Below are 27,805 nucleotides of genomic sequence, written 5' to 3' on the forward strand. Positions count from 1 at the left end.
TCAATTAAATTTTTTAAAAACATTTTATCATAAACAATGAGAAATTATCAATTGTTCATTGAATCACGAGTAAAGTATAGTCAGTTGAATTTTATTAATATTGAATATTTAAAGCAAATTTATGAATATTCAATTCAAAAGTAAATTGAGTCGAAATTTGTTCGTTTAATCAACACTAAAATAAACTCTTCATTAGTTTAACTCGATTAATTGTTAAATATTTTATGAAATATTATTTATCATAAAATTTTCGACAGAAATATCATCACTAAATATAAACGAAAACTGTTTTGATAAATATTCTGTTTTATCGTCGAACGAGAGATCAATATCGATTTTTTTCCACTTTGCCATCAAAGGCTAGTACAGAAATTCTCTTTCCGCTCAAGAAGATTCTCATATACCTGAGATACCTGAGTAGGGATACAGATTGCGGGGAATCTTATAGAAATTCCGGTTTTCTCATCAAAATAAAACAATTCAGAATTTTCAGTCATAACCACCAAAAACCCTAAAGTGTTTTTCAAATTATAATTTATAACTTTGGTTTTTACAATTTTGTATTTTTTGAATTGAGTGACGAAAGGTATGTTTACGTGAAATATTCATCAAACTTTAGCGTCAGAGTACAAGTCCTTGGAGGTCGTTATACCCGGACCTAAATCGCGAACCTGCGTTAGAAAAGCGAGCGCGTCCTTTTTATTTTTCTTTCGGCCGCTTTCGTTTCAAGCCTCTCGAGTTGTTCTCGTGGTTCTCATGTCTGTGGCACAGATTTGCTCGATCTGGCAACGTCGTTATTGTATTTATTTATTACTCAACTAATCTTACTGGTTATTCAGTAATTTTAAAAAGTCAAGTGCTGAAAAAAATTTAATTAATTTGTTTTGGTGTGAAATTTTATTGAGTCAAGTTATTTTTGGTGACTGTAATCAAGAGTGAAGTGTGTTTACTATCAAATCCACGTGGTAAATGAATTTTGATGATAATTTTATGAGCGTCAGTTATTATTTAATCAACTGAAGATAATTATTTAAATGAAATTAAATTAAATTGAATAATATCGAATTATAAAATGAGAATATTTAATTTATTTGTAGTGTAGGCTGGATAATTGGGAAAGAATAAAAACCGCTGATGAAAAATAAATGAAACCACGTAGCACGTTTGATAGAGTGCCGGGTTATTTGGTCTAGTCCAGAGTAGTGGTAACCAGTGACCAGAGTAGAGAGTCTAGTCACAAAAATTCAACTCATCCCATTCCATATCTATGAGTAGGGTTTTATTTCGCGCGTTTGCCCATCACAACTTCACTATCTACACAACCGGCGCTTTGTGTCAGTGTAGTTTTTAGCTGTGTGCGTGTGTGGTAAAATGAAACATTGATAATGCAATTAGCGACGATTGTACTCTGATCTTTTTTTTTTTTTTTTAATTTATATTCTGCAATCTCGAGGACAGAGCGAAATTGTCGGTTATAATTGTTGACAGATTTTACGTGAATGACCGATAAATATTGCTTGTTTGTAATTATTTTTTTGTAATTATATTTATTTTATTTTATTATTTTTCGGTGAATTTAAAAAAGAAAAGCTTGAATTGTTTTTTTATTTTTTAGGGATTATTGTTGTAGGTTTGAGGTAGAGTAGTCCACAATAATGGGCACTAGAGCTGTAGGATTAGGAAGTGCTGGAGGAGCTGGAGTGCTCGGCGAAGCTGGTCTTGCTGGTGTACCACGACTTCTTGAAGACTTGACGAGACTTTCAGAGGACAATGAGTCTGCGGACATTGTTTTTTTACTTGGAAGAGACGAAACTCCTGTTTATGGTCATCGCATTATTTTACAAGTCAGGTTTGTTAATTTTTTTTTTTTTTTTTTTTTTTTTTTATTTATTCTACTCCATGTTTTAATTTATTGTCAGAATTAATGGTTATTTATTCGATCATGAAATGTTTATTGACATAATAGTGCTTGAAGTATAAGTTTCTGAATTTTATAAGCGGTTTTTTAATTTAAACAAGAAAGTTATTCGCGCTGAGATGAAACAGTATCAAATATAACGGTCTGTATTAAATATCAATATTATGTCTCTTTGAAGATAATATTTGCACAGAATTCCATTACTGTGCTTTGTGTGTCTGTTGATGTCTTTAGCATCAAGAGCCAGAACATCAGAACGTCATACGCACGCGTTTAATAGTACGAATTTTCCGAGAGTTTCTTGTCTTGCAATCAAGCCCCTAGTATCGAGTGGTTTGCCAAACAACCGACAAAGCATCTCTATTCCACCGCGATCCATTTCTGTCTTTGACTTTCACGTCACTTGACAATTCACCCACTATAAATATACAGAATATGTCGCGGGAAAATTTTGGAAATTCGTGCAATTGACTCGGTAATTAAGGGACTATTACCACGTAAAATTGCCTTGATTCGGAATTTATTGAATATTATTGTTTGCGTGGGTGGGGTTTTACTGAATCAGTAGAAGCCGATTACGAAGTGAAAGTTTAATTATAACCTTTACAATAGATGTTAGAATCCCACAATTTTTTGCTGTAGGTTTACTTTTCTTTACACAAAAAGCAGCCTAAGAAATTCGAGCGATCATTTCATGATAAAAATAAAAAAAATAAAATAGCGACAAATTATTCCAGAAAAAACAGTAAATTTATTGGGAGATAAGTTTATTTTCAACAATATAACGCGATTTTTAAAATACGTTCAATGTTTTAGTTATCACTTTTTCGACAAAAAAGACCTTGGTTTTTGTGAATACCAACCATCCTGTAATATTTTCCACGCTGGATCATGGCATTTATGATCAGAATGGGAGCATTTATGGTACTCACAGCAATCATCTTTAGTTTGACACTAAAATAAAACGATTAATAAAGATCGTGAGAAAACTTTTTGAGTTAGATTCAAAATAACCATATAACCGTATTAATACGTACATCTTCACCTTCTTTTTTGCATGCTGATCTTGAAAAATCAATCATTATCACCAAAAATACCATGAGTACAAAAATAAAGAAGCTCTTCGACATTTTTCCTTAAATCAATTTACCCAATAAATCTTTAAACTCCAAACAATAAAAAGAAAAAAATTAATTGACGAAAAAATATAAAATTCTTACCAAAATTATTAGAAGTTGCGTGATAGCAGTCGATATTTGTAATGAATTTTTGATATTTAAGGTGGTATATATATACGAAAAAAACAAAGAAAGAAAAGAATAGAATGATGATCTCATACTTATTAACGACTATTTCTAATGTCATATATTTTACGATTACCTAACTACGCATAACTTTTATTTTTATAGACGCGGATTGGTTTTAATTAAATACCTATTATTATGATATGAAGTATACGTTTAAAAAAATACATTTCTTTAAAAGGTTACCAATTAATTGATCCCAATAAATATTAAATTAATGAAGCTTCATGTTGTATTTGACAACAGTCAAAAAAATAAGTTTATTTTTAGAGATAAATATTAATCGGTGCGATTATTATTTCAACTGTTATTGGACGTTTTTTTTAGTTAATTACACGCTATTACAAAATATCACGAGAAAAAAAGTGATTATTTTTTATAAAAAAATTTTTATAAGAAATGATATTTTTTTCTTAAGCTCAAAAAAAAACTACTTCATTTTTAAAACTCTTGTAAATATTTAAAAAATGGAGAATCAATTAAAAAAGATCATTTTCTTAATTAAAGATAGCAATTAACTTAACTTGGCGATCTACTCTCCTCGAGACGCAATCAAAACGACAAACCTGAACGGAAACCACTGAGTAACGGAGGGTAGAAGTTGAGTAGGTTTGTGTATATATATATATATATATATATATACATATATAAATAGATGTAGGTATCGAGCTAACCAAAAGTAGCGATCAATCTGTCCTGGAGCTATTACTACAATTGGAGTCTTTCTCAATCCTCTTCCCTCAGTCTTTGGGTCTTTGTTTCCTAAAAGAGACAGACTATAAATCGGATAGAAGTAGAGTAGGAAAAGAACAAAGAACAAAGCGGAAGAAAAAACGCCCTCGAGCGGTTGGTACGTGTAACGGAAAACTCCCGCGGTTTTTTCGCACAGATCGGTTCTTCTGGTTCTTCTTCCCGTTCGGGGGCGTATAATCGTGTGCTTGGTCGTTAGTGCCAGTACACCCTCAGGCAACATTGAACCCTTGCCACCGACCACCTTTCCCGTGTGACAAGCCCCAAACCCTCGAACTCTTATCACTACCTCTTTAGCTTCCTCTTCCTCTCTCTCCTCAGTCTCTTTGCAACTATCTCCGCTCTGTTTTTTATTTTTTTGCTTCAATCCTCGCTTATTCTCTTTGTCATAACCAAGGCCTATTGTCGTCATTTTTAATTTTTGGTTTACCTCCAATGCGTTACTTTTTAAATTCACGTGATTAGAAAAGACTTTTTTATAATCTATATAAATATTTTTATTTTTTAATGAAATTTTTTTTCTTCTTTGTTATCTACATACCTATTATACGGATCCTTCAACAATTATTTTTTCTTAATGAATTTTTTTTTTTTTTTTTATTTATGTATTTATTATCTGAAAAAATCGAGTATAGGCTTTGAGAAAAATTTAATTTTTAATAATTTTTTTTTTTGTTGTATTATCAGAGGCGTCATTAAAATTGACCCACAACCGTCATTGAGAGACATTGAAAATAGTGAGGTGTAATAATAAAAAAGGAGGAAAAAAAAATTGCAGCACTTAAAAAATACAAGGGATATTGCGCAATGCGGTTGATGTTGAGGCATTGAGAGGTAGTAGGAAGTGGCGAAGGTGGATGGGCGGACGGGAACGGGTGAATATATGGGAGGGAAGGAGTGAAAGAGGTGGACAGGGGGTGAGTTTTTTCCTCTACGACACCCTCTTTGGTGCTCTCGAGACTTTGAAAGGGTTTGTCCTTTTGTCTTTACATCGATCCATACATGTAACACTGAAATCAAAACCTTATGTCTTTTTAAAAATAATAAAAACTTTAGATACAGAGTAGGGAGTCAGTTGTGTGAGGCAAAACTTTTCCAAATAAAAAAATTACGTCGAAATCCGATAAACTCGTGAAAGTTTCTCGCCTGACTTTTTTTATTTTATTATTATTTTTGTTTGGGAAAATTATTTCACGATAAAGTAAACTAACTTTGGGGGATGCTGTTTAAAGAAGTAGTCATGCGAGAGGATGATAACGCTTGGTAGTTTTTCTTGTAGACTGTACAAACTTTTTTTTAATCCACCAACTGTGAACATTAATTTTCAGATGTGACAGCTTTCGATTCGAGAGTATTCAATCGACCGTGACTTTGATTTAATTTTTGTACTAAATGTTATTTAATAAAACGATATATGATTCTTTTTCTATTTAAATATCCATTATTTAGTTTGCATTTTTTTGAATTTCACGAGTTCAGAATTATATCTAAAAAGTTTTGTCGTTACTTATTAAACTTCAAACGACGGAAACTTTTTTATCAGGAAAAAATTACGGAAAAATTAGTATAATTAAATAAACTAAAAACAAAAGTCTTTTGAATGTTACTAGCTTGATCTTGTTAGTCATTCATCTTGAATGTTTTGTTAAAGTTTACATTCAGTGTAAGCATAAACGTACAAAGAATATTGAGCTCTTGTAAATCTGACGTGAATGTTCTATTCGTTATTCAAAAGTTTTTGATTTACAGCAGTTATAAAAAGTGTCAAAGGTAAGCAAAGCCTCGCGTTTGGTAAAAGAAAAGCGCGAGAGAGCGCATTAAGATAGAAAAAGAGAGACGGGGAGAAAAATCAAGAGCCGTATATCTTCAAACGAACGAAAACGTTGCAATTTTTTTCGAGTGTTTTCTGGTATTTTTTCTCGCATTAAAATATAGAAATACACAGCCGAACAGTTGCTCTACACATTTATATAGATATATATATATATATATACATGCATATACATGTATATTTGTCTATTTGTCTACTTTCTTTCGTATCAAAGTACACCTCTACTTCTCTTTCTCTTTATTTTTTATATTTTTTTCAGCTTGTACGCAATACCAGCAACAACCTTACAGCCTTTGACACATTTCTTTTGATTCGATACTACTCGCTTTACATATTACTTACTCCTTCTTTCAATAGCTTTTCTACCTTTTCCTTTTTTATTTATTTATTCATTTTTCTTTTTTTTTTTTTTTGCTTACGTTTTTCCTATTCATAAAAATTCTGAAACCCGACGATTTTATAGTCATCATCTTGGCTTTCATGGTATCCTGAAAGACTTTTCGATGGCTTAAAGAGATATTCATTTAAAATCTAGTCAAGTACAACATCTATTGTAACTCAAGTTACTCAAGTGTTGATCAATTAAACAAATTTTAACATCTATTTAATTATTTCATTAGAAACTCGTTTAATAAACAATTAGTGCGCTAATTTATGAATAAACTACCAAAGTATCTATTCATCTGCCATTAGACTGATAAAAACAGTACAAGCGGCAAATAAATTTTCACTTAATCCTTATAAAATATTAATTAATCCTCATTATCAATTCAGCGTGTCTGTCCACTCAATAGTTAATTAAAAAAGTAATTCATTGTTCAAAGTTATAAGAAAAAAAAAAATTTATTATATTATTTAACCAAAGAAATTTGTAGAAAATAGTATATAGTACAAGTACTTTTACTTTTCACCCAGCGGAGCATTGTTTCACTGACGAAGTCAATTAAGTTCTTTTGTTAAGAGGACTAGAACAGTTACAAGTGCTCGGTGATGATGAATAAGTCCGTGCTATTCTTATCCTTATATATACATAATTCATATATGTATACGACCAAGAGTTCATTACATCAAAATCAATGTTAATAAAATTTGCCACAAAATCTCATCATGTAAAAAATATTCCCTCCCATATTTAAAATCAATATTGATAATAAAAATAGTAATAATAATATTTTTTCATAGGTGTAAAAATTTTACCGCACCAAAACGTATGGGGACATCGGGAAACCCAACAGCCATAAGAATGCCACATGCTCATCCAGAGACATTTCGACAGTTTATTCACTACGTCTATACGGGAAAAGTAAATATTAAGCATTCCTGTGCCTATTGACCGGCAAAAATGAAATTATCAACATGTGAATGAATATAAGAATCCATCGATACGATAGATTATTAAATCTCGTGTATTTTCAGATCATGCTTCAAGACAGTGGAATCTTTGAAATGCTCGCTTTGGCTCAAGAGCTAGGGGTCGAGGAGCTCTGGAGAAGTTGCGAAGAGCATGTATCAGCAACTTTGAGTCCTGGAAACGCATGTGCACTTTTGACAGCAGCTTTGGATGCTCAAGATCGAGTTCTTGGTAAGAAAAACTTTTTTTTCAAACGATTTAGAAAAATCGTAAAAGAACAGACTAGCGAATTTATTGGATAATAAATTTGAATATATTAAGTCCGAAACAGACTTATTGACATTAAGGTAAATTTAATCTTGTAGTTATAGAGTATCTTGTTGAATTATTTATCGAATCGTGTCTCGATATTGCCTCTAAGAGAGTCTTCTCTAGTTCTCTCACTCACTCACTTTTGCTATTTTTTTTATTCAACATTGACGTTACCCTCCCGAAGTTTGCCTGGTATATTGCATGCTTTAAATCACGAGCGAATTATCGATTAAAGCTGCACGTAAAAGCGTTTTGCTTGGTTAAATTTTTTTTGTTTTTTCAAGAAAGCAACAAAAATAGCCAATGCAATTGGCTTGACGGTAAATACTATTAGTTACTGTATAGACTAGTGTCTGGTGATACGATCGCATAATAAAAAATTAAAGTGAGCTTACAGCTGATGCTGTTGCAAATAAACTTCTACTTGTGTAGAATTCTGTCTCTTTGACAGCCGGCCATTTCATTAACATACTGAGCTGCGCGGATCAGATCATCAAATAAATTGCACACAAAAATAATAGATATTTAAAATTATACATTCCCAGGTTGTCATCAATCTTCATCATTTTAATTTAAATTTACGTTCATACCCTATTCTAGTAACCGGAATATAGATCCCATTGGTGGGGTAGAATTGCGAAAATTCATGTAGGGGAGATTTTATCCGGCTTATATAGTCTTTTTAGATGTACCTAGCTATCTTTCTGGCTTCCATACACCAAAACTACTATTTAGCTCCTATAAATTGCTTTATTCTAATTGCCTTCAATTATTATTTATTGCTTTTTTTTTTGCAATAACGTATTTACATTTTATCCTTCGCTGTCTTGACAAAAGATTAATGTTAAAATATTTTGCATAGATTATGTATTAATATCAATGCAAAAAGTGAAAGAATGACACAGAAGATTTAAATTTTTAATAAAGGAAATGATTTTTTTTTTACTGGCAATTTAAAAAAAGTTGTCTTCGGTGCATTTGACAGTTATTATTTTTTGACGGCCCAATTTAATTTATTTCAAAGACAAAAGATTTAAAAAATATGCAAATATCTCTTTAGATGAAGTTTATATCTATAACAATCAATAAACTCAGTGAATTTAAATCTCAACTTTTATTTGAATTTAAATTTACCGCCAAAATATTCGACATCTCGAGAGATAAAATATCTTTATAAAATTCCTGCAATATTGATACTCGATAATTCAAAATATTTCGTGCCCACTATCTTATCGACTGTAGACTTTGATCCCCGGTGTCGCTTCAGCCCGCAATATTTTCCACGAGCACCAAAGTCGACTAGCGTCCCGGTAATTAAATCTAACCAAAAAAATCGTATTACACGCGTCATAGTGACACTGTGGTTATTTTTTATCAAATAAATAAGATATCTAAATAAACTCCGAGGAAAATGTCGTACAAGGGGCCTCAGAAAGTGCAAAAAGTGATGGTGCAGCCCATCAACCTGATCTTCAGGTACCTGCAGAATCGTTCCCGGGTCCAGGTGTGGCTCTTTGAGAACATTAACCTCAGAATAGAAGGACACATTGTCGGTTTCGACGAGTACATGAACCTGGTGCTGGACGACGCCGAGGAGTACTACACCAAGACCAAGACCAGGAAAACACTCGGCAGGATTATGCTCAAAGGAGACAATATAACTCTCATACAAAACACAAATCCCAATGGAAATTAGTATCCAGTTCTCCAGTACACAAATATTTATATTTATTATCTCCATCACCATCAACATCTAGCTCAAGATAATAAATTAAACATCTTGTGAAAAGACAATTTAATTTAATTTAACTAATTAAATATATTAAGTAAATAATTATAAGCAGTAAATTTGTAAATGAGTTTTGAAACCTAACTTTTGATCACTTCAATAAAAACCTAAATGTTGTTATAAAAATTAATTATCATGGCAATTAAATCGATAAATTTTCATAAATTACTAGTGTTTTTTTTTTCAAGCCTCTAAAAATATTTTAAATTAAGTTTAATGTAATTATTGATAGCTAGTATTAAGTGTTTTTTTTTTTTTTTTCACTAGAATGGGTACCAAGTTGAGTATCAAATTTAAATCTCTAGTAATTTAAATTAATTTATTTAATTATATTGATAAAAAAATAATTTAAATTGTTGACAGGTGGAAAAGGAGCGTGTTCATCATTCATCGAACGCTGCTTTTCGTTTATAAGCGACAATGCCATTGATACTGTAAAGACACCAGCGTTTAGTAACTTACCCAAGGATGCTCTGGTTAAGTTAATCTCCTCTGACTACTTGGGCTTGGAAGAAGAAGATGTTTGGCGAGCTGTTCTCAATTGGGCTAAGTATCAAGTACGTTTTTTTAAATTATTTTATAAACAGTCCAATTTTATTGTTTATTCACTTCACTTGACTGTCATTAAATAAAGTCACCACTTTTTTCACTCACATTTAAATTATTTTTTCACTGAATTTATTTACGTGCACTGATTATTATGAGTGTAAATATACCAGACATCAGACAATTTTTAAATTATTAATAAATATAGTAAATAATTAATAAAATTAAATTAAAAAAAAATGTACATTTTTTAAATTAATAAGGGCATTTCTTATAATTATTATTTTTTTAATTATTTATAATTTTAAATTTATCTCATGTGTGCTGAATTCATACTTATCACTTTTATTCTTTATTCACTTCACTTGACTGTCATTATAAATAAAATTATCACTGACATTTTAATTATTTTTTCACTAAATTTATTTACTTACACTGAATATTATGAGCGTGGATGTAGCAGGCATGAGAGAGTATAAATTTTAAAGAAATTAAAATCTTTTAATTATTCAAATATGCATTTTGTAATTTTTATTCTACTTACATTTTATTTATTTATTCTAACATTAAAAACTTTGACGATTGTCAGCTACATTCACACTCGACTAATTATTTATTTAATTTATAAATCACTTATTTAATTATTTAACCTATTAAATGAACAATAATGTTACTTTGATCTAAAATTGCATCTTTTTTGTTAGTCCGTTCGCCATTTTGAAATTATTTAAACTTTTAAAAATAACGATATTCGATATCTATCGATTCAAATTTGAATTTTTCGACTATTCGAGCGAAGGGCTAGGAGAGGGGTTAGTTTGCAGCAGGATGCCTGTCCACTAGTTCGTAACTTTTTTAACCCGCAATTGCTCGTCGTCATTAATTATTTTTATCAGATTAATTAGTCTGGCCGCGTTATAAAAACGTTTAATTACTTTAATTTCGGTATCGCGCAGTTACTGAATAAAAATAAAATCAATTCAATAGTCAGCAATGAATTAAAAATCAATAATAAAAATTTATGATCTCGAATTACGTACTTTTATTAGTCCAGCCGCCATTTTGAAATTATTTAAACTTGTACCAATAGCGATTATCGATATAATAATCGATTTAAATTTGAATTTCTCGACTGTTTCGAACAAAGGGCTAGGGGAGGGGATAGTTTGCAACAGGACGCCCATGAACTAGTTGGTAATTTTTTATTGTCGCGATTGCTCGTCGTAATTAATTATTTCTAATAAATTAATTAGTCTTTCCGTGTTATAAAAATATTAAATTACTTTCATTTCGGTATCGCGCGGTTACTGAGCACGAAAAATAAATTTGAGCAGAAATAATTTAAAAATCAATAATTTAAAAAATGGCAAAAATTTATTATCGTGAAGTTAGCCGGCGTCTTATAATTTTTGAATTTTTTTAATAACCAAGAAGTATAAAAAAAAAATTACGCCTACAGCTTTTTTAATTTTATAAATGTGAAAAATTTTTTTTTTCGCAATCGATTTGTGGAAAAAAAAATTCAAAAATTCATTAATTATCTGCTAACTTTAGGATCGTCAAAAATTTTATTCTCGCGACGTTCTTTTTTTTTTTTTTTTTTTTTTAATTTAAATTTAATAATAGAGTTAATTCGACAAATAAATTCCAAAATCAATTTCGATTTAATCAGCTTAGTAAATACGTGACAATTAATTATAAATTGTGTAAAATAATTGACAAGTGATTTGCTTCCCGCGTTTTGTTAATTCTCAAAATGGCCGCAGGCATTTAGTGCATCGATCAGTTAATTTTTATATTGATTCGAGTTACTCGTGTTAAATTAATTATTCGTTGAGTAAATTAATGTCGTGGATCGCGCGTGATTAAAAAATTGATAAATTTATCATAAATTTTAATTAATCGTGACAAAAGGCTGGTTGTCAAACGGTTAGTTCATGAGCTGGCTCAGTTTTTTTTTAATTTTAATTAATTACTAATTATTGATCAGTGAACAATTAATTCAATAATTATTTTGATTATCCAGCAGATATTTTTTAATATGATTAATTAACGACTTCAGGCAGGAGTTACACAACCGACTCAACATTGGACGGAAGAAGAACGTGCTCGTGTTTGTCAACATCTTGCTGGTGTTATCAATCACGTCCGTCTGTTATTAATTGACAGTCATGTATTTGCTGAAGAGGTCGAGCCGACTGGTGCTGTTCCTATCGAATTGTCTCTCGAAAGGTGATTTTTTTTATTTATACTCAAATTTAAAATAATTAAGTAAATTCACAAGTGACTAAATAAATTATTTATATTTTTCTAGATATCGTTATGCAGCAGTACCCAACAAGTACTCAGAAATCTGCGCTGACAAACGATTGCAGCCGCGTATTGGTCCTCTGTTATTCCCAGGATCTCAGATATTATCCAGAGACAAAATGGGGTACCAGCGTCTGTTAAATCAGTGGTACGGGAACCCCAAGCAAAACTGGCGGCTAATTTATCGCGCGTCTAGTAATGGATACTCGGCATCAGCATTCCATCGTCATTGTGACGGTGTCGCTCCAACTTACACTATCGCCTTGGTAATTATTCAATCAACATTCGACTAATAGATTAATTTATATTGAGTTATAGCTGATTTGATGGTTAAAACTCATTAGCAACTGGTACATGAGTAATTATAGTAAAATAATAAAATGAGACTTTCTCTTTGCCTCCAGGGTGCACGAGGTGAAATATGCGGTGGATTTAGTGATGTGGCCTGGGACAAAACAAGTGCCAAGGGTCACTATATATCTGCTGAAAAAGCATTTCTTTTTACGCTTACTAATAATCAGGATGTCCCGCCGACAAAATACGACCTTATAAAAAAGCCATTCGCTATTTGCTACCATCCAGAGTACGTAATTATCATTTTTATATTTAATTTACTTTTAAGTGTTTACGTTTACATTTTGTTTCTTAATATAATTAATTGCGTAATAATTATTAAGTATAAAAAACGTTTTTTTTTTTTGTTGCAGTATTGGTCCCATATTCGGCGCAGGAGCTGACTTGCTGATAGCAAACAATTGTAATGTTAATTTAGAAAGCTACAGTAATTTACCTCACACTTATGACGGTGAAAATGCCTCAAGTACAATATTAATGGGCGATTATCACTTCACCGTTCTTGATTATGAAGTGTTTACACTCAACGGTCCCATTTCAAAGTCCGAAAGACATTGAAACCTTAAAAAAAAATTCCTTTCCTCAAGATATCGCTCCGACCTGGCAATACGTTACTGTAAATAATGACCTTGTGCATCCATCCATCTATCCAGTTTTATCCAGTCCAATATGTTTTCCACGAAACGTAAGTCACCTTATCTTCCTTAATTATTATCGTCATTCAATATTTTTATCAGTCCATTCCTTGCCACGTTCACTCTGTTATCTTACAAATCGATTGTCGTTAAATTAAGGGCTTTCTCAGACAGTACCTTCTCCCTCCCCCACTTTTTAAAAATATTCAATGACATTCAATTCTCATAACTGTATTCACGATTATGACGTGGAAATTAATTGAAAATTTTTGAAAAGTGGTTTTGAGTATGGCCTTAAATACAAGTAAAGTGTGAGGATCAGGGACTCAATAAGTCTCATAATAATCAATGATTAAGGGGTCCACGATGTTGGAGGATGTAGATCTCAGCGAGAGCTCCGTCTTTAGTTTGATATTTATTTTAACGCTTCTAATAAATTTTTTGCTAAATCGGTACAACTATATATATATATAATAATAATAACAATAAAACAAGAAGATGTAAACTGTAAAAATAAATTAGAAAAATTGGGTAGAAATTTTTATTTTTATTTTAAATCGTACGGTATCAGGATGGCGAGACCCCCCGGGAGGATCTGCAACGCCTTTAGGGCCTATAAATCGGTTTAATTGATAAGTAATAGTAGCGGCCGTGGTCGAATCTTGTTCGCCTTTTTTTTTCTCACTTCATCTTGCCCGGTCGTCGGCATGTTCCTGGGGAATGTGGCCGACTTGTAACTCAGTCTACATTTATTTTACCACTGGCACACCACCAGTTGTTACTCAAACTGCAATCTTCTGTTCTCTTATACATTTATGATTTTTTAATTCACCTTAAAAAATTTTTTTCTTAAATTTATGAGACAAATGATTATGAATAATAATTTTTTTTTTTTATCTTAAACAGAAAACTCCCTTTTAAATAATCGTAAAAAAAAATTTTAAGTGGTTTAAAAATAAAAAACTCAAATAATTTAAAATAAATTACAGTAATTTAGTAAAATTCTTTAAAAAAACTAAAGATATATTTATTTGTCGATTTTTATATTTAAAACTCCCACGATGATGGATAAGTATTGTGAAATTAAATGGAGTAAAATATAAGCTAGGGCTTTATTAGTTTTGCCAAGGGTTATAGAGTATACAACAGCATCTGAGTTATAAGTTGCATGACATGCAAACGATAAATAGCTATCCCGTAATATTAAACTTAAGACTCTAGGCACGAAATACATATTTAAATATCCATGTATATATATATTTATTATTATTATTATGTATGTTATGTTATAAAGGTGTAGGTGGTTATTCGGTAGTAAGAAAGTTGGTTGTAGTTTAGTAGTTTTAACACTGACGGATACAAAGTATCATATGTACAACAACAACAGCAACGAGTATCTTTTACGGGCAGGGGTTGAGGAGTAGGTGCATGAGCGTGTTTGAGGTGAGGTATTACATTCAGCAGGGATGAACTGTGTGGTTTAATAATAATAAGAGGTGAACCGTAACTCAGCCGTGGTAACCCCGTGAACCGCGGTCACATAAACCACGGATTTATATGCTTTGAATACTACAGAGCTGAGCTATAATACTATTAAACTTAAACTTATAAGTCCAAGACTCGGGTAGTCTCTGTGCCCGAGAGGGTACGCGAGCTGAGAATAATATCGATGTTACTAAAAATTAACTGTTTGAATAATGGCCCCTATTTGCGTGATTAAATTATTAATTGTTGCTGATCCTCAATATTATGTTACATTATTTTTAATTTTCTGCTTTTATCGAAGTATTTAATTTATTGTTGTTTTAAAAGATTTTAAAAAAACTGGTTAGAATTTTAATTTGTTTTTTTTTTTTTTTTTTTTTTTTTTTAATTTCCATTGCAAATTATTCTAATTTTAAAATAAAAAATTGAGGCTTTTATTTCTGATGATAAAATTTAATAACTCATAATTTAAAAATTAAATATTAAAAAATAATTAAAACCAGCAATTAATTAAAATTAATATATTTATAAGACATCTGGCATACGGCGGACCTCTCGATAGTTAAATGCAAACTCTAATTATCCATTAAACATCACCAAAAAAAAATATTAAAAAATTAGTACCTTTACGAGCGCATCTATTAAAATTGATTACTGTAGCATAATAACAAGGATTCGTCTATTAAACCGTTAAGCTTTGTCTCGTCTTCTGACTAATTGATATTTAAAACTCAAGCAATTTATTCTCACGTATCGCGTATTTTTTACCCGATACATAATACATAAATATAAATATAAATACAAACATACACATGTAAATGAAATAAAAATCCGCGAGATAATATCCGAGTGTGTGTTATGATAGAGCAGGAACAACACAACACCGAGAATAGAATAGAAGAAGAGATGAGGGCAGGAATTTATACTGCGTGTACGTTGAATATTCATGCCCCTCGACCGCCGCCGTACATTATAACTCACTACCTCTACCTCTATCTTTTATCCCAGCTTCATTATATTGCCTATTTATGCCCGTAACCTTTTCTTACTGAGTTCACACGCAACCTCGGATTTTTATCCTCCTCTAAATTCATTTTTCAGCCCCGTTTCACTAAACTACCGTCTCAATGCCGCAAACAAATAAAAACAATTCAAATTTTTCACTATATTTTTTAATATCTTTTACTTTTACAAAGTACCTAGGTAACAATAATCATTACATATTTTTTAAATCAATATATTACCCTAAATATACATATATATGCTTGTATATATATATATTTATTTACAATAATTAAAACTACTGGCTTCGGTCCCATTTCAATTATTAAAAATAAAAAAAAAACATAAAGTAGCATAAATTTCTATCTTAAATATTTACATTTTTTTTTTTTCAATTCTTAAATTTAATTGCACAGTACAAAGTTGTACAATAAATTTTATAAATTAAATGATTGCACTTGTATTATTTATTTAAATAAACAATAATAATTTAAACTATAATTCTTATTATAATTCAACAATAGCAATAATTACTGGCCTTTAAAATAATTAATACAATTATTTACAACAACGTGAAAATAATAAATTCTTTAAAATTTACCAGAGTATTGACCGTAGAAAAAATAAAAAAATTTTGATTTGTACGCGATGCCAAACGATCAATAATCTCCAGTAATTTTATTTAAAACTCTTCTAGTTGAACTTTTTTTTTGATAAATTTTTTGAATTTATTGGTAATTAATCAGCAATGACAGGCCAATCGTTAACTCGTGTCAATTTAAAATATAATATAGACAACAAAAGGTATATCAAAGTCACTAGAAGATAAAAAGTTAATCCGACAGTTTCACAAAACATCGATATTATTATATTAATACGTTATTAGCCGTAAATTAAATGTCATAAATTCGATTAGCATTTAACAATGTTATCCTTCAGAATAATCTTAATCTTTAGATTAGCTTTGGGACACGGTGGCATTTATTATTTATTATTTCTGATTGATTACGTATAAAAATACGTATAAATTACGACCTTGTGGTAAGATCGATCGGCGCTGGCCGTCTGATGATAACCGGACTCCCGCGGTCGCTTTCCAAATCTACATCGTCCTCCTCGTGGTTATCGTCATCCGAGTCCTCGCTGGTGACAATCACGCTGGTTGTCTTCATTGACAAGTCAATCGGCGTGTCTTGTGGCGGCAAGCAGTCATCAGGTGAACTGCTCTCGTACCGGTCGGAATCTTGTTCGAGGCTGTCGTCGAATCTCGGCGAGCTTACGCGAGCTTTTTTTGCAGCCGGCAACAGTTGGCTCTTGAGGACGGCGTCCAAGTAAACTCTTTTTTTGTTTGGTAACTCCTCGACTACGTTGTGGTTTGCTGCGTATCGATTATTATTATTATTATTGCTTCTACAATCGTCGGTAATTGATGGCGGCGTGTTTTGAGAAATTGAAGGGTTGAGGGAATGGGAAATGAGACTAGGATTGTGTGGGTATGAGGCGTATAGATAGGGAGAAATCATTGACATTGAGGGAGGTAAGAATGAGGGAGGCATCATGGGCATGCTGCCGAAGGGAAAGCCTAGAGGTAGTCCCATCATGTCTTTGCCGAGATTAGAGAGGTCTGGGGTGGCCAAATGTGGATGCAGAGGCCTGAACCCCGGGTGTAGACCGTAAGCTGCGCGTCTCTCTGATACCTCGATCGAGCTGTCGCTGTTGTGAGACTCTGGGGAACTTATTGACGGAGATGTTGAGTTCTTGTAGTCGTCTATTCCGAGCATGAGCGAATCCTCTTTGCTGCGCGACTGCAATCCCTGAAGGCTAGGGTTTTGGGCCGCAGGTCTGCTTGGGAGATTTTGCTGCTGCTGATGATGGTTCTGCTGCTGCTGAGCTTGCTCTTGCAGAAGACAGTGGATTTTGAACCAATTAGAGCGACGGCCGTACCGTGATCCAGATTTTGACATTCCTACCAAAAGGCATTTTCGTAAACGACATGCTTTGCAGGCCGTGCGATTTTTTTTGTTGATCACACACTCTCCGCCGTTTTTGCACTCGGATATGCTGCTCAAATTGTTGTAAGATCGTCCGAAAAATGACTGTAACAAAGAAATTAGTTTCTGTTAATTAACTTTGACCCTTGAAAAAATTATTTAATTTATTAAGTTTTAAGGCGGGAAATTATTACGAACTTTTTGAGGTAAAGTTTCTTTGTATATATTATTTTAACATATAATTTTTATTATTTAGTAGGAGTAATTTTATTATGACAGTAAGGTGGATTGTGGCAATCGCGCTCTCATTGTCTCATTCATCGGACTCTACACTTGTAACGTTGTAATGTCGAGACTACTGTAGTGTAACAGTGAAAATTATACTGTGGGTGCACGGTATGAGTTTAAATAGAAGGGGATCAAGGCGCGTGCGCGGCCTACTACTCTTTCGCCCTCTAATCTCTAATTGTCAGCGGTGGTGAAATATTTTTCCATGATATGATGCCAACACCGCGTAGTGGTAGACATAACATTACCATTATTGTCGCTGAGAGTATAGCACTTTTGTCGGTATTATTTAAAAAGGAATACAACTAAATAGAGGTAAAAGTGGAGGTGGATTTTTACTTGATACAAATTGCCGTGCGAGTGGTAGCACACGCGGTAAACAAAGTAATTGCAGTTTCGTTTTCTCGGTTAAGAGGGACACGGTCGCCGCTGATGGAACAATAGAACACAACCAGTTGTAATAATGTTACGAATAAAGAAATCCAGATGAATATCTGTACTGACTCTACCGTCCGACCCGTCGTGTCCTGGTGCAACACACTCCTCATAAAGTTGTACCTCTTTTCAAATTTTTTTTCCTCTATTACCATGAACGGACTCATGTCGTCATTTTTTGTACGGTTTCATTTTTCGGACAACAATTGAATTTTTTTATATCAACTATTTACTGAAACTTTGAATTATTCTCAAAATAACGTACAGTCAGGATATCTTTCCATATAAAAAAACATTTATTTTAATTTTTTTTTTTAATTCGAATTTAAAAATTTCTTATGACAATAAATTATTGTTATTAAAATATTAAGTGTGAAAATAAAACATTTAGAGTAATTACATGTATGTATGATATATGTACAAATAGGTAAAAATATATGTATATATATATATTAAGTATAAAGATAGCCTCGACGTTTTCCTGCGCTTTCCCTTTTTTTCCGGCCACGTGGATTATTATATTAATAGTTTCCGGTCGCCCTGGTAGGCGTCGTCTTAGTCCTCGATGTTCATAGACGCGTGCGAGTTAATACTTTGTTTATTGTAGGGCGTATGTATATGTATATTAATCCAAAGGATAGTAGGTAAGCAAGTGAGTATGTATGTAACGTAACTTGTTTAGGTAATATAGCAGCATATAGACATAGAATAGTTACATTTTTTGTAAGTTGGCTTCATCGATGCGATAAAAAAAAAGGCGGTAATAATATTTTCTGTCGTCAGTCCTCGTTTAGCGCTCTAGGTTTTAGGTTCACGAAAGCCTTATTTATTTTAGTGTGTATGACCATTGTCATTGGGGTAATTTCAGCAGGATTACAAGAGTGCATCGTCAACCACGACGCTCTTCGGACTCGACCGACTCGACTCTGCTCGACTCGACTGATGGCTATAGCGATGACACAATCCCCGGTGTCGTGAAAATGCCACCATTATGCACAACCACGCTCTTTACTCCTGTACTCTCTTTTACTCCTAACACTATTACGCAAGTACTCTTGCTGTGGTGTAGCTACACATTATATTGTTGCTGTTGTTGTAGTAAGTAACCTCGTGCCCGAGTTTACGGTCGCGATTCGCTGCCAAATTTAATGACCACCACCGATCAGTGAAATCGTTATTTCATTTATTATTCTCTTTCAATTGTTATTGCATACTTTTATTCAAATCACTGTTTTTCATTTCGCTACAAATATTTATTTTAAAGGAAAAAAAAATAATTTACCTCCATACTACCCCACATGACAATAATTTTTTTCAAATTGAAAAATTTCAGAAAAAAAGGTTGTGGCTCATCTTACCCCATATGCTTAATTATCATCATTTCTTTGCTCCCAAAATATAAATTTTGTCGGTTCATTTTACTCCAATTCAATGCTTAAAAAAAATTTTCAAGGCTCCAAAATTATCATACAATTTTTTCATAAATAAAAAAAAATGATGATAATTGAGTGTAGAAGATAAACAAACAAAGATAATATCAGAGAGAGAGAGAGAAAATAAATAAGTGGATTTGAATCTATCCGGCGCTTCGCACTTGCCCGCCACAATTGTTTCCGCCCTAGTTAGCGATTACATAACCCGCGACATTGTTTCGTTTCGTTATTTTCGTTTTCAGGCCCATCGTAGCATGTCACCTCCCACCATTATCATTTACTATTACATTGCATTACATTACTCGACTGCCGTTCTAATCTGTTTCGTTTTTTTCCCTCCGCCGCTACCACCACCACTGGACCCGCCGACGCGGCTGCGATCGACTGCAGACGTCATCGGAACCATCACCTACCACACGGCTGTGGATTTAATATTTTTATCCTGCTCAAGTTTTTACAATCTAACGTGTCCTACATGCTTGTACACACACGTATGGATCATGTACTTAATTTTTATTCACTCGGTCGTTTACTTTTTATTTTTAGATTTATATTTATTGTTATTCTCCTTTTCCCTGTTTATGGTACACAACTCCCTTGGACACTTTCGGACTACTCGCGGGGTCGCTGCACGCATGCTTAACCAAACGTTTAACCTCGGGTCGTGAAAGCGATTGCCTTGTGGCTTTGCGACATCGACGGGAAATCATCAGCGGGAAATGTACATTCTTAATTCTCTCTCTCTTTTTTTTTTTTCATTATTATTATTATTATCATCATAATTTTTTTTTATTTCGTTAATCTTTCCTCTGTTTATGTTTCTCATCAAATTCATTTGACACATATTTCATCTACGCAATACTAAATGTTACTTTTATAAAAACTCTTGAGTTTTATTTAACATCATAGTCTATTTAATTCACGAGAATTTCTTTAATTAAATTTTCCCTTGACTTCAATTAATTTTTTCCAATCACTTAAAATTTTTTTTTGCCCTAATTTCGTAGGTCGAATAACCTTCGAAATGATGCATAATTTAGGTATCTTTTGATCACCAAAAAAAAAATTTTTTTATTAAATATTCAAATTAAAAAAAATTAATTGTGAGGCCGCATTAAATTTATATCTGGAGTAAAAAAATTTTTTTGCAAAAATAAATAGATGGTCACTTTAGATAATGGAATTCCAGGTAAAATGACCCAGTGCAACTTTAGAAAAAAAATAAATATACAAACCTTGCAGCCCTCGCAAGTGAACGCTCCAAAATGAAATCCTGCGGCCGGTTCCCCGCACACTTTGCACTGCTGGTTCATCTGCAAAATCACAAGTAAAAAATATAACTTTTCAATTCGATGCAATTAAATGAATCGACAAGTCCATGGACTTTTTGTTCAAGTCTATTAATTCTCATGGCAACTGGACCGTGAACTGAAGAATTATTACGACCATCAACAAAACCATTAAAATACGATAAAACATAACTTGGTATCCGATCGCGATATTTTAATACAATAGCTAAATAAAATCTTTATTATTTATCCATTATTTAAAAGAACAAACATCGTGTCACTGTAGCTCGTGGCGGTTAAAGTGAGTGATCGCGAAAGAGAAGAGGACGCCGGCGACTTAACTATACAGGGCATATATATATATATATATATATTATGCAATTGGCTCTCTCGCTTGGTCTACTCGCGAGTCACTCAATCGTAGCGATATAAAGTTAACTACTACTATACGTAAATAAGTGGGGGCGCGTGTTACGTTAAACAAGCGGAAAACTCATCCTCATATATTTTCTTTATTATTTTCGTCAAGCTTTACAACCAAACAATAAATTATCTTATCAAAATAATATCAGTCAAGGTCTCATCGAGTTCTCTGCACAATCTACTTTCAGCAATAATTATAATAATAATAATAATAGACAAACAATAAAATGAGAAATGACCTAGATTTTATGACTTTCATACGTGACAGCCGATCGCTAAACACTTGAGCAAATTTTTTAAAAAAATTATAATGGACCAACAAAAGTAAACAGACTCGGTTGTTAATAAATCCTAAAAATTCACTGCTGACCTATTCAGAAAAAAAAAAAATAATAATAATAATAGGCAACGCTTATTTAAAAGCATCTCGACACGGATATTCAATAGCATCTGCAATTGTTGTATCGTAATTATTTATATTTTTCTATTTATCGGTAGAATTTATACCTAAAACCACATCTTCAGGGTTAGAAGTGAAGTGGAGATGTTTATCGAGCATCTGAGTTCATCGTCGATAAATTAACGTCTTCCCGTGTGTGTATACTTGCTCACTGTTGAGCTGAGTCATTCTCGGTTTTGTTAATATGTAGATAAAAATATATATGTTATAATATATGTTTGTTCTTTCCGTATAGTTCTCAGACCCGGCTACCGCAAATAGTTTTGCAACCGTTACAGCCCAGGCATTACTTTTCGATCTGGAAAAGCGGACGCAGGCCCATGAGCCACTGAGCTAATCTCTGCGGTTTTTCCGCGAGCTCTCGATCTTTCTTATTGCGTGAGTCTTTTATTGTCTAGCTGGCACGTCAATATTGTTAATTAATTTTATAAATTAATTGTGGAGTGAAAAAATTTTCAACTGAGGAATTTTCGAGGAATGTTTGAAATTTTATTAAGGAGTCGGGGACATTTGTCAGTAAAAGTAAAAAACCAGGAATTTTTACGGAGAAAAATAGTTTTTATTTTAATCCTCTGAGCAAATAAAAAATAAAAACTCTCTTTTTAAGCCTCACATACTAAATCATTTTATTACGATTATGTCCCTTTTGTATAATTACCTGGAGAAAAAAAAAACTTTGACCTGGTATTGCTTGTGTTGGTTCGAGTTTCAAGTAGATACAAATAACAACAGTAAATACAGTGAGTAGTAATCTCGCTGGCAATTCTCTTTACTACTTACACTTACAGACTTAACAAACTGTACTAAAGTGTAAGTAGTAAGTCTTTTATACTTATACTTAAGCCAGCAGTATCGGCTAAATAGTGTCATAAACGAAATTACGGTTAAATACGGATTTTTTTTTTTCCTATCGAGACATTTTTTTACGCTCGCAATAAAATGACTAAAAAACTTTGGGAAAAAAATATGTACTCAGAGTACACTGTATATATGTTTAAAAAATAAATTCCAATAATAAAATGCTCTTTTTTACTTTTTAAAAAATTCTATTTCGAATTATAGGGTCAATATAATTTATTTTTTATGCTTTTTCTTTTATGCTATTTTTTACTTTCTTCATATTTTTATCAATATAACGGTAAAAAAAAAATTATTTTTTACGTTTTACTTTTTTAACAGATCTCTTTTTGAGTAAAAGAATTTTTTACATTAAAATGTTTTTTTTTTTACAGTTTCTCTTTTTATTACTAATAAAATTTTTTGGAGTAAAAAAAAAAAATAAATAAATAACAACCGTTTAAGTTAGAAAAAAAGGTAAATAAATTTGTCCGTGAGCTGCTTAAGGCATAAACAAGAAAAGTAGCTGCTGGTACGATTCTCTCACGGCTTGATTCTTAAACTCGTCGAATATCTGTCTGTTAGCGTCGGCGAGGGAATATCGCGCAACCGATTTTCTACATAGATCACAGCAAACCAGCAAGCGCAGGATATCACACAATTTAAGAGCAAGAGCCAGTCAGCAAGTCAGCCAGGCTCATTCCCGAGTTCTGCCTCGTGGCGATTCTCGATCTCGATCATCGTCGGCGGCTTCTCATTCTTTTGTAAAGCGATCGACCGAGATCCGTGTGCCGGCGTCGGCTGCACGCCATCATCACCAACACACCTCACAACCACTAAAGACGACTCGGTGCTTGTATCATATCGTATCATATCATGTACTGAAAATACCCGAGCTGATGCTAAAAACCATCAAGCTCGCTCGCCTTCATCCACCTATCCTCACACTCAGCACTCAACATATCCTTGAATCCTGCCGATAACAATGAGATTTAAACCCCCGAGAGTTTGTAAAAAAACATTTTATCTTCTGATGAACTTGTACTTTTAACTTATTCTCATTTTAAATTTTTTACCGCGACTTGCAATACCGCGTGTGGAGGATACATCCGCGTTCGAAGTTAAGACACCTGTAAAACTATGGGCTGTGAAAATATACACACCGGATACACACCTGTTAAATGCACCAGAGTGCGGGTCCACTTGTCTTTAATACCTTGGATATATTTTTAAAATAGAAAGTCTGTTTACTTTTTTAAATATAAATGCTAATTAATCTAAGCATTAAAAAGAACAAGTATTTTACCTCAAACAATAGAGCATTTACTCAATTGTAATGATAATCAAATAAGTAATTATAAATACTCAAAATTGTGCTGTGACGGCAATCACTTTCTAAAAAAATATTTAAAACTCCCACTAATTGTCTGAGTAATTTATAACTAATCTAATCTAGTGATTAAAGAAAAAGACGGAAAAACAGTAATTGACAAAAAAGTCGTCACGGATGATCGACATGAGGAATAATTGCGTCATTATCGGGGTGGTTAATTACGGAGTAGTCATTAGCCGTGACAATCGACTCGTTAATCATGTCTCTTAATGCCCCGCGCCCCCGCAAAATATCTATATAAACCCATCGTCACGATCTGGTTAGCCCGTGTGTAGCTCATACTCTATCAGCATAACTATAGTAGTCTAGTATCTATATATATATATATATATATATATATATATATATATATATATTAGAGTAGCAGTAAGAGTTGTTTCCGTTCTGATGAAATTTCGGTGTTTCGTGACGCACTAGTAAACGCCATCACCATCAGAGAGATATTGTTGTTATGGATTATGGCATTTGTTTATTATTTCCCATTGTTTTAGTCTCTTTGCGTTTCATTCATTTATAAATATATACATATATATTTTCAATAAATATATTTACTCGACACATACCTTTCACTCGATATTTGATTCCGCGTGCAATTTATTTTAAATATCGTGCGGTTTAATGATTTGTTGTTGCTCTATTATTCATGTGCGTTTTCATATAAAATATATACATAGATTTGAGATATTATTCATCGGCTTGACGCAGCCGATGTGATGATAATTAAAGTCTTAATAGTTGAGAAATTATACAATTATCAAAGTGTATTTTTTTTCTTAATTAAAAATAATAATTTTTTTTTTTTTTTTTTTTTTTTTTTTTTTTTTTTTGACTTATTAACTAAAAAAAGGGCAATCATAAATCAAATCGAAAGCGTCTAGGTGTTGCAATCGGAGTAGTCATAATAAGACAACTTTAATTTTTTTGTTACTATTGTAATTATAATTGTGATTATTGTTGTTATTAGTTAATGGAAGACCCGGCAGTAGTCCATTAGCCGCAAACTAGACAAAATTAATTGGCGGACCGTTTAAATTAATCTTCACACTTTAAAAAAAACTTTTATTTTTTTAACCGACCAAAGAATAAATGAAATGAAATGAGATAAATTACATGTTTTACTACTGACCTTTGATTATTAATTTTACACGTCACACGATATCCTCAGGCTTTTTTTAATTGACGATTAAAACCGACATTAAGGAATCAAAACCACTTTTTTTTTTTTCACTTCACTCACCAAAATTCAAAAATCCAAAAATAATTTATTTTAAAATAATAGTCATTGCTTAGCTTCAATAATTAAAAATTCAAAATAGTCTTTATTTTTTTGGAGGTAAAAATAATTTATAAATTAAAACTAAACACAATCACAAGCACTAAGTGTTGACTCAATTCAAGATGATTGAAAAATAAAAGTTTAATATGGAAATTAATAATTGTGGGAAAATAATGAAAAAAAAAAAAAAAATAATAATAATAATAATAAAACAAAGGTGTTGATGCGACGATGACCGACGGGTGAATGACTCTGTTGTGATGGTGGTATCGTAGATTTTAAAATCACCTTAGCTTAAAGTACCCCTTCTCTTGGGTGTATTATCCTTCCCCTTATTGCCCCCACATGTGGACGTATGAACTTCCAGCGGAGTAACCTCTTGGCGAGTAGAGGTGTCTTGTAGTGAGTAAGCTGCCGAACACTTGTGGATTTAATTGACAAACTACTACTATACGGAGTAGAAAATAAAATATAATCGAGCGAGGCAGGAGCAAAAACAAGAGCACTGATGATATGAGTAGATTCAGAAGATCCTGCACACTAAATAGCTGACCACTGGTCTCACTCGGAGTAAAGGGTCACTCGCCTGTGACTCGTCTCGATCTACTCTTGAGGCCCCGACAAAAATACCGTCTGTGTGTGTAGGTAGTAGAGTTGTGAAGAGCGAGTGCGTCGATCGATCTTGAATACACTAGAATACTAGAATCACTAAGTGTGTAGTCGCATAAACGAACAAGTGTGTGCGCAGTGTCGACTGCTGCCACCACGTAGTACACAGGTGGGCCGTTTGGTCCCCGACTGCTGGACCCAACTACTAAGCTAACCTCAGTGGTGGGGATGAATCGCAAGGCCCGGGGTGGGAAAATCCTTCGACGACGCCTCGATTTAACTCACGTGGAACTTGCGAGAGTGGGACTTATGGGGAGGGGCTTCTATCAAGTGTTGGCACTCGTTTTAGGGCCTCATCCCCACTCTCTTATTTTATATACACATTATTCTTTGATGTATATTAATAAATAATTATTAATATGTGACATTTATTAATATTCTAGAGGAAAAATATAGGATTTTCTAGGGAGCCAGTTTGAAGGCTTCTGGAGTTGATAATATTGATTTTCCATAAAAATTCACAAATATCTTTTTTGTAGAAAATTTAAAGGCCTACAAAAAAAATATCAGTAAATTTTTTCATATCTTTCATATTTAAGCCGTAATTTTTAATTTACAATTTGTACTATTATTTTTTGGAGTTGAAAATTTTTTGGAGCTTTTAAGACTCAAAATATTACTTTGAGGTAAAAAGTATCTTATACATTTTTTATGAGGAATTCAAAGCCCATCAGAAAGATCTTTGTCAATTTTAAGATATCTTCGATATTTGTAAAGATAATGAAATTTAATTAAAAAGGTTTTTCCAAGTTAGAAAGTGAGTTAATTTATTAGTTAATTCAAAAGAATTTTATCGGTATTAATTTTTTATACAATTCAGTAATAGTAATACTAAAAAAGTAATAAAATTTTATTAAAGAAAAATTTTTAATTTCTATCTTAATGACTCATGTAAATTAATAGTAATAAACATTGCCCGGGGAAAGGTCAAATTTAATAAATAAAAATAATAATAATAATAATAACAGTTATTATTATCATTATTATCGATGTTAATGTTATATTAAGATATTAGTCCTACGGCACAATCACATGATTGACGACAAAAAATATAATCAGTAATACACATAATCAAGTTTCAAGTTTAAAAAGTTAACGATTATCAGTTATTTAAAAATGTATATAATTATCGAAAAAAAATTTCCTCATCTGATTTGATAATAAATACAGTTGAATAATACTATCAGAGAAAATCGATTTGTAGCTATTGAAAAATGTTAAAGACTAGTCTTACATTAAAATCAATGAAATGGATTTTTTTTTTTTTTTTTTTTTTTTTTTTTTTTTTTTTTACGGAAATAAATAAAAAAGAAAATAATTATCGGTGAAGGTCATAGTTTAAGTGCATTCCAAAAACCGTTATGTTTTAAGTTTAAGGGAATTTAATGGATTAGACTGGTCCAGTTTACATACTTTATACGAGATATGAGATAATAATTCTTTAAATATTTTTGTGTTCATAAAATTGACGACTAGACTGGCTATTTAAGTTACTGAGTACGGAATGTAGACCGTAGAATAGACTGGACTGTAAACTAGTGTTTGCAGACCATAGGGAAAATGCTCTAAGACTTAGTACTCGACATTGTTTGCCGGACTGTACTGTTAGTATTCAAAGCAGGTATATTACTTTATGGCTTTTTGAATAATCTGGGTAATAAGTGCTCTTTTAAGTAAAACATCCCCACTTAGTGATAATATTTTCTTGTCATAAAATGACTTCG

At 32.2% G+C, this 27,805-nt stretch overlaps 4 protein-coding genes across 10 annotated transcripts in view; 2 read left to right on the forward strand and 2 right to left on the reverse strand.

Annotated features, from left to right (window-relative positions):
- Positions 1-9,779, reverse strand: part of LOC103575285 (frizzled-2) — a 98,763-nt gene extending 88,984 nt beyond the window's left edge. The window contains exon 1 of the mRNA XM_053739019.1: positions 9,718-9,779. The gene's annotated coding sequence lies outside the window, so the exon portion shown is untranslated. The remainder of the gene's footprint in view (positions 1-9,717) is intronic.
- Positions 442-13,862, forward strand: LOC103569191 (kelch-like protein 17). Of its 7 annotated transcripts, XM_008546363.2 has the most exons (10): positions 730-965; positions 1,098-1,366; positions 1,631-1,849; positions 6,986-7,106; positions 7,220-7,385; positions 9,619-9,812; positions 11,864-12,033; positions 12,116-12,377; positions 12,516-12,694; positions 12,819-13,862. In XM_008546363.2, the coding sequence occupies exons 3-10, from the start codon at positions 1,656-1,658 to the stop codon at positions 13,021-13,023; spliced, it is 1,491 nt and encodes a 496-aa protein (XP_008544585.1). In that variant the 5' UTR covers positions 730-965; positions 1,098-1,366; positions 1,631-1,655; the 3' UTR covers positions 13,024-13,862. The 7 variants fall into 7 exon arrangements, with proteins under 7 accessions (XP_008544583.1, XP_053594995.1, XP_008544585.1 ...); XM_008546361.2 differs by lacking the exons at positions 730-965; positions 1,098-1,366 and adding an exon at positions 442-586 and having other exon boundaries at positions 1,616-1,849; XM_053739020.1 differs by lacking the exons at positions 730-965; positions 1,098-1,366 and adding an exon at positions 442-586.
- Positions 8,752-9,409, forward strand: LOC103569190 (probable small nuclear ribonucleoprotein E). Its single transcript, XM_008546358.2, has one exon. It carries the CDS (start codon positions 8,878-8,880, stop codon positions 9,160-9,162), a length of 285 nt encoding a protein of 94 aa, XP_008544580.1. The 5' UTR covers positions 8,752-8,877; the 3' UTR covers positions 9,163-9,409.
- A 1,234-nt stretch (positions 13,863-15,096) lies between the features above and the next one.
- LOC103569193 (knirps-related protein) lies at positions 15,097-26,185 on the reverse strand. Its single transcript, XM_008546366.2, has 3 exons — positions 25,263-26,185; positions 20,970-21,047; positions 15,097-17,683 (listed from the first exon to the last, which is right to left on the reverse strand). Exons 2-3 carry the CDS (start codon positions 21,045-21,047, stop codon positions 16,616-16,618), a joined length of 1,146 nt encoding a protein of 381 aa, XP_008544588.1. The 5' UTR covers positions 25,263-26,185; the 3' UTR covers positions 15,097-16,615.
- Between the last annotated feature and the right edge of the window lie 1,620 nt (positions 26,186-27,805).

The sequence above is a fragment of the Microplitis demolitor genome, chromosome 5 (assembly GCF_026212275.2).
Source record: "Microplitis demolitor isolate Queensland-Clemson2020A chromosome 5, iyMicDemo2.1a, whole genome shotgun sequence".
NCBI lineage: Eukaryota > Metazoa > Arthropoda > Insecta > Hymenoptera > Braconidae > Microplitis > Microplitis demolitor.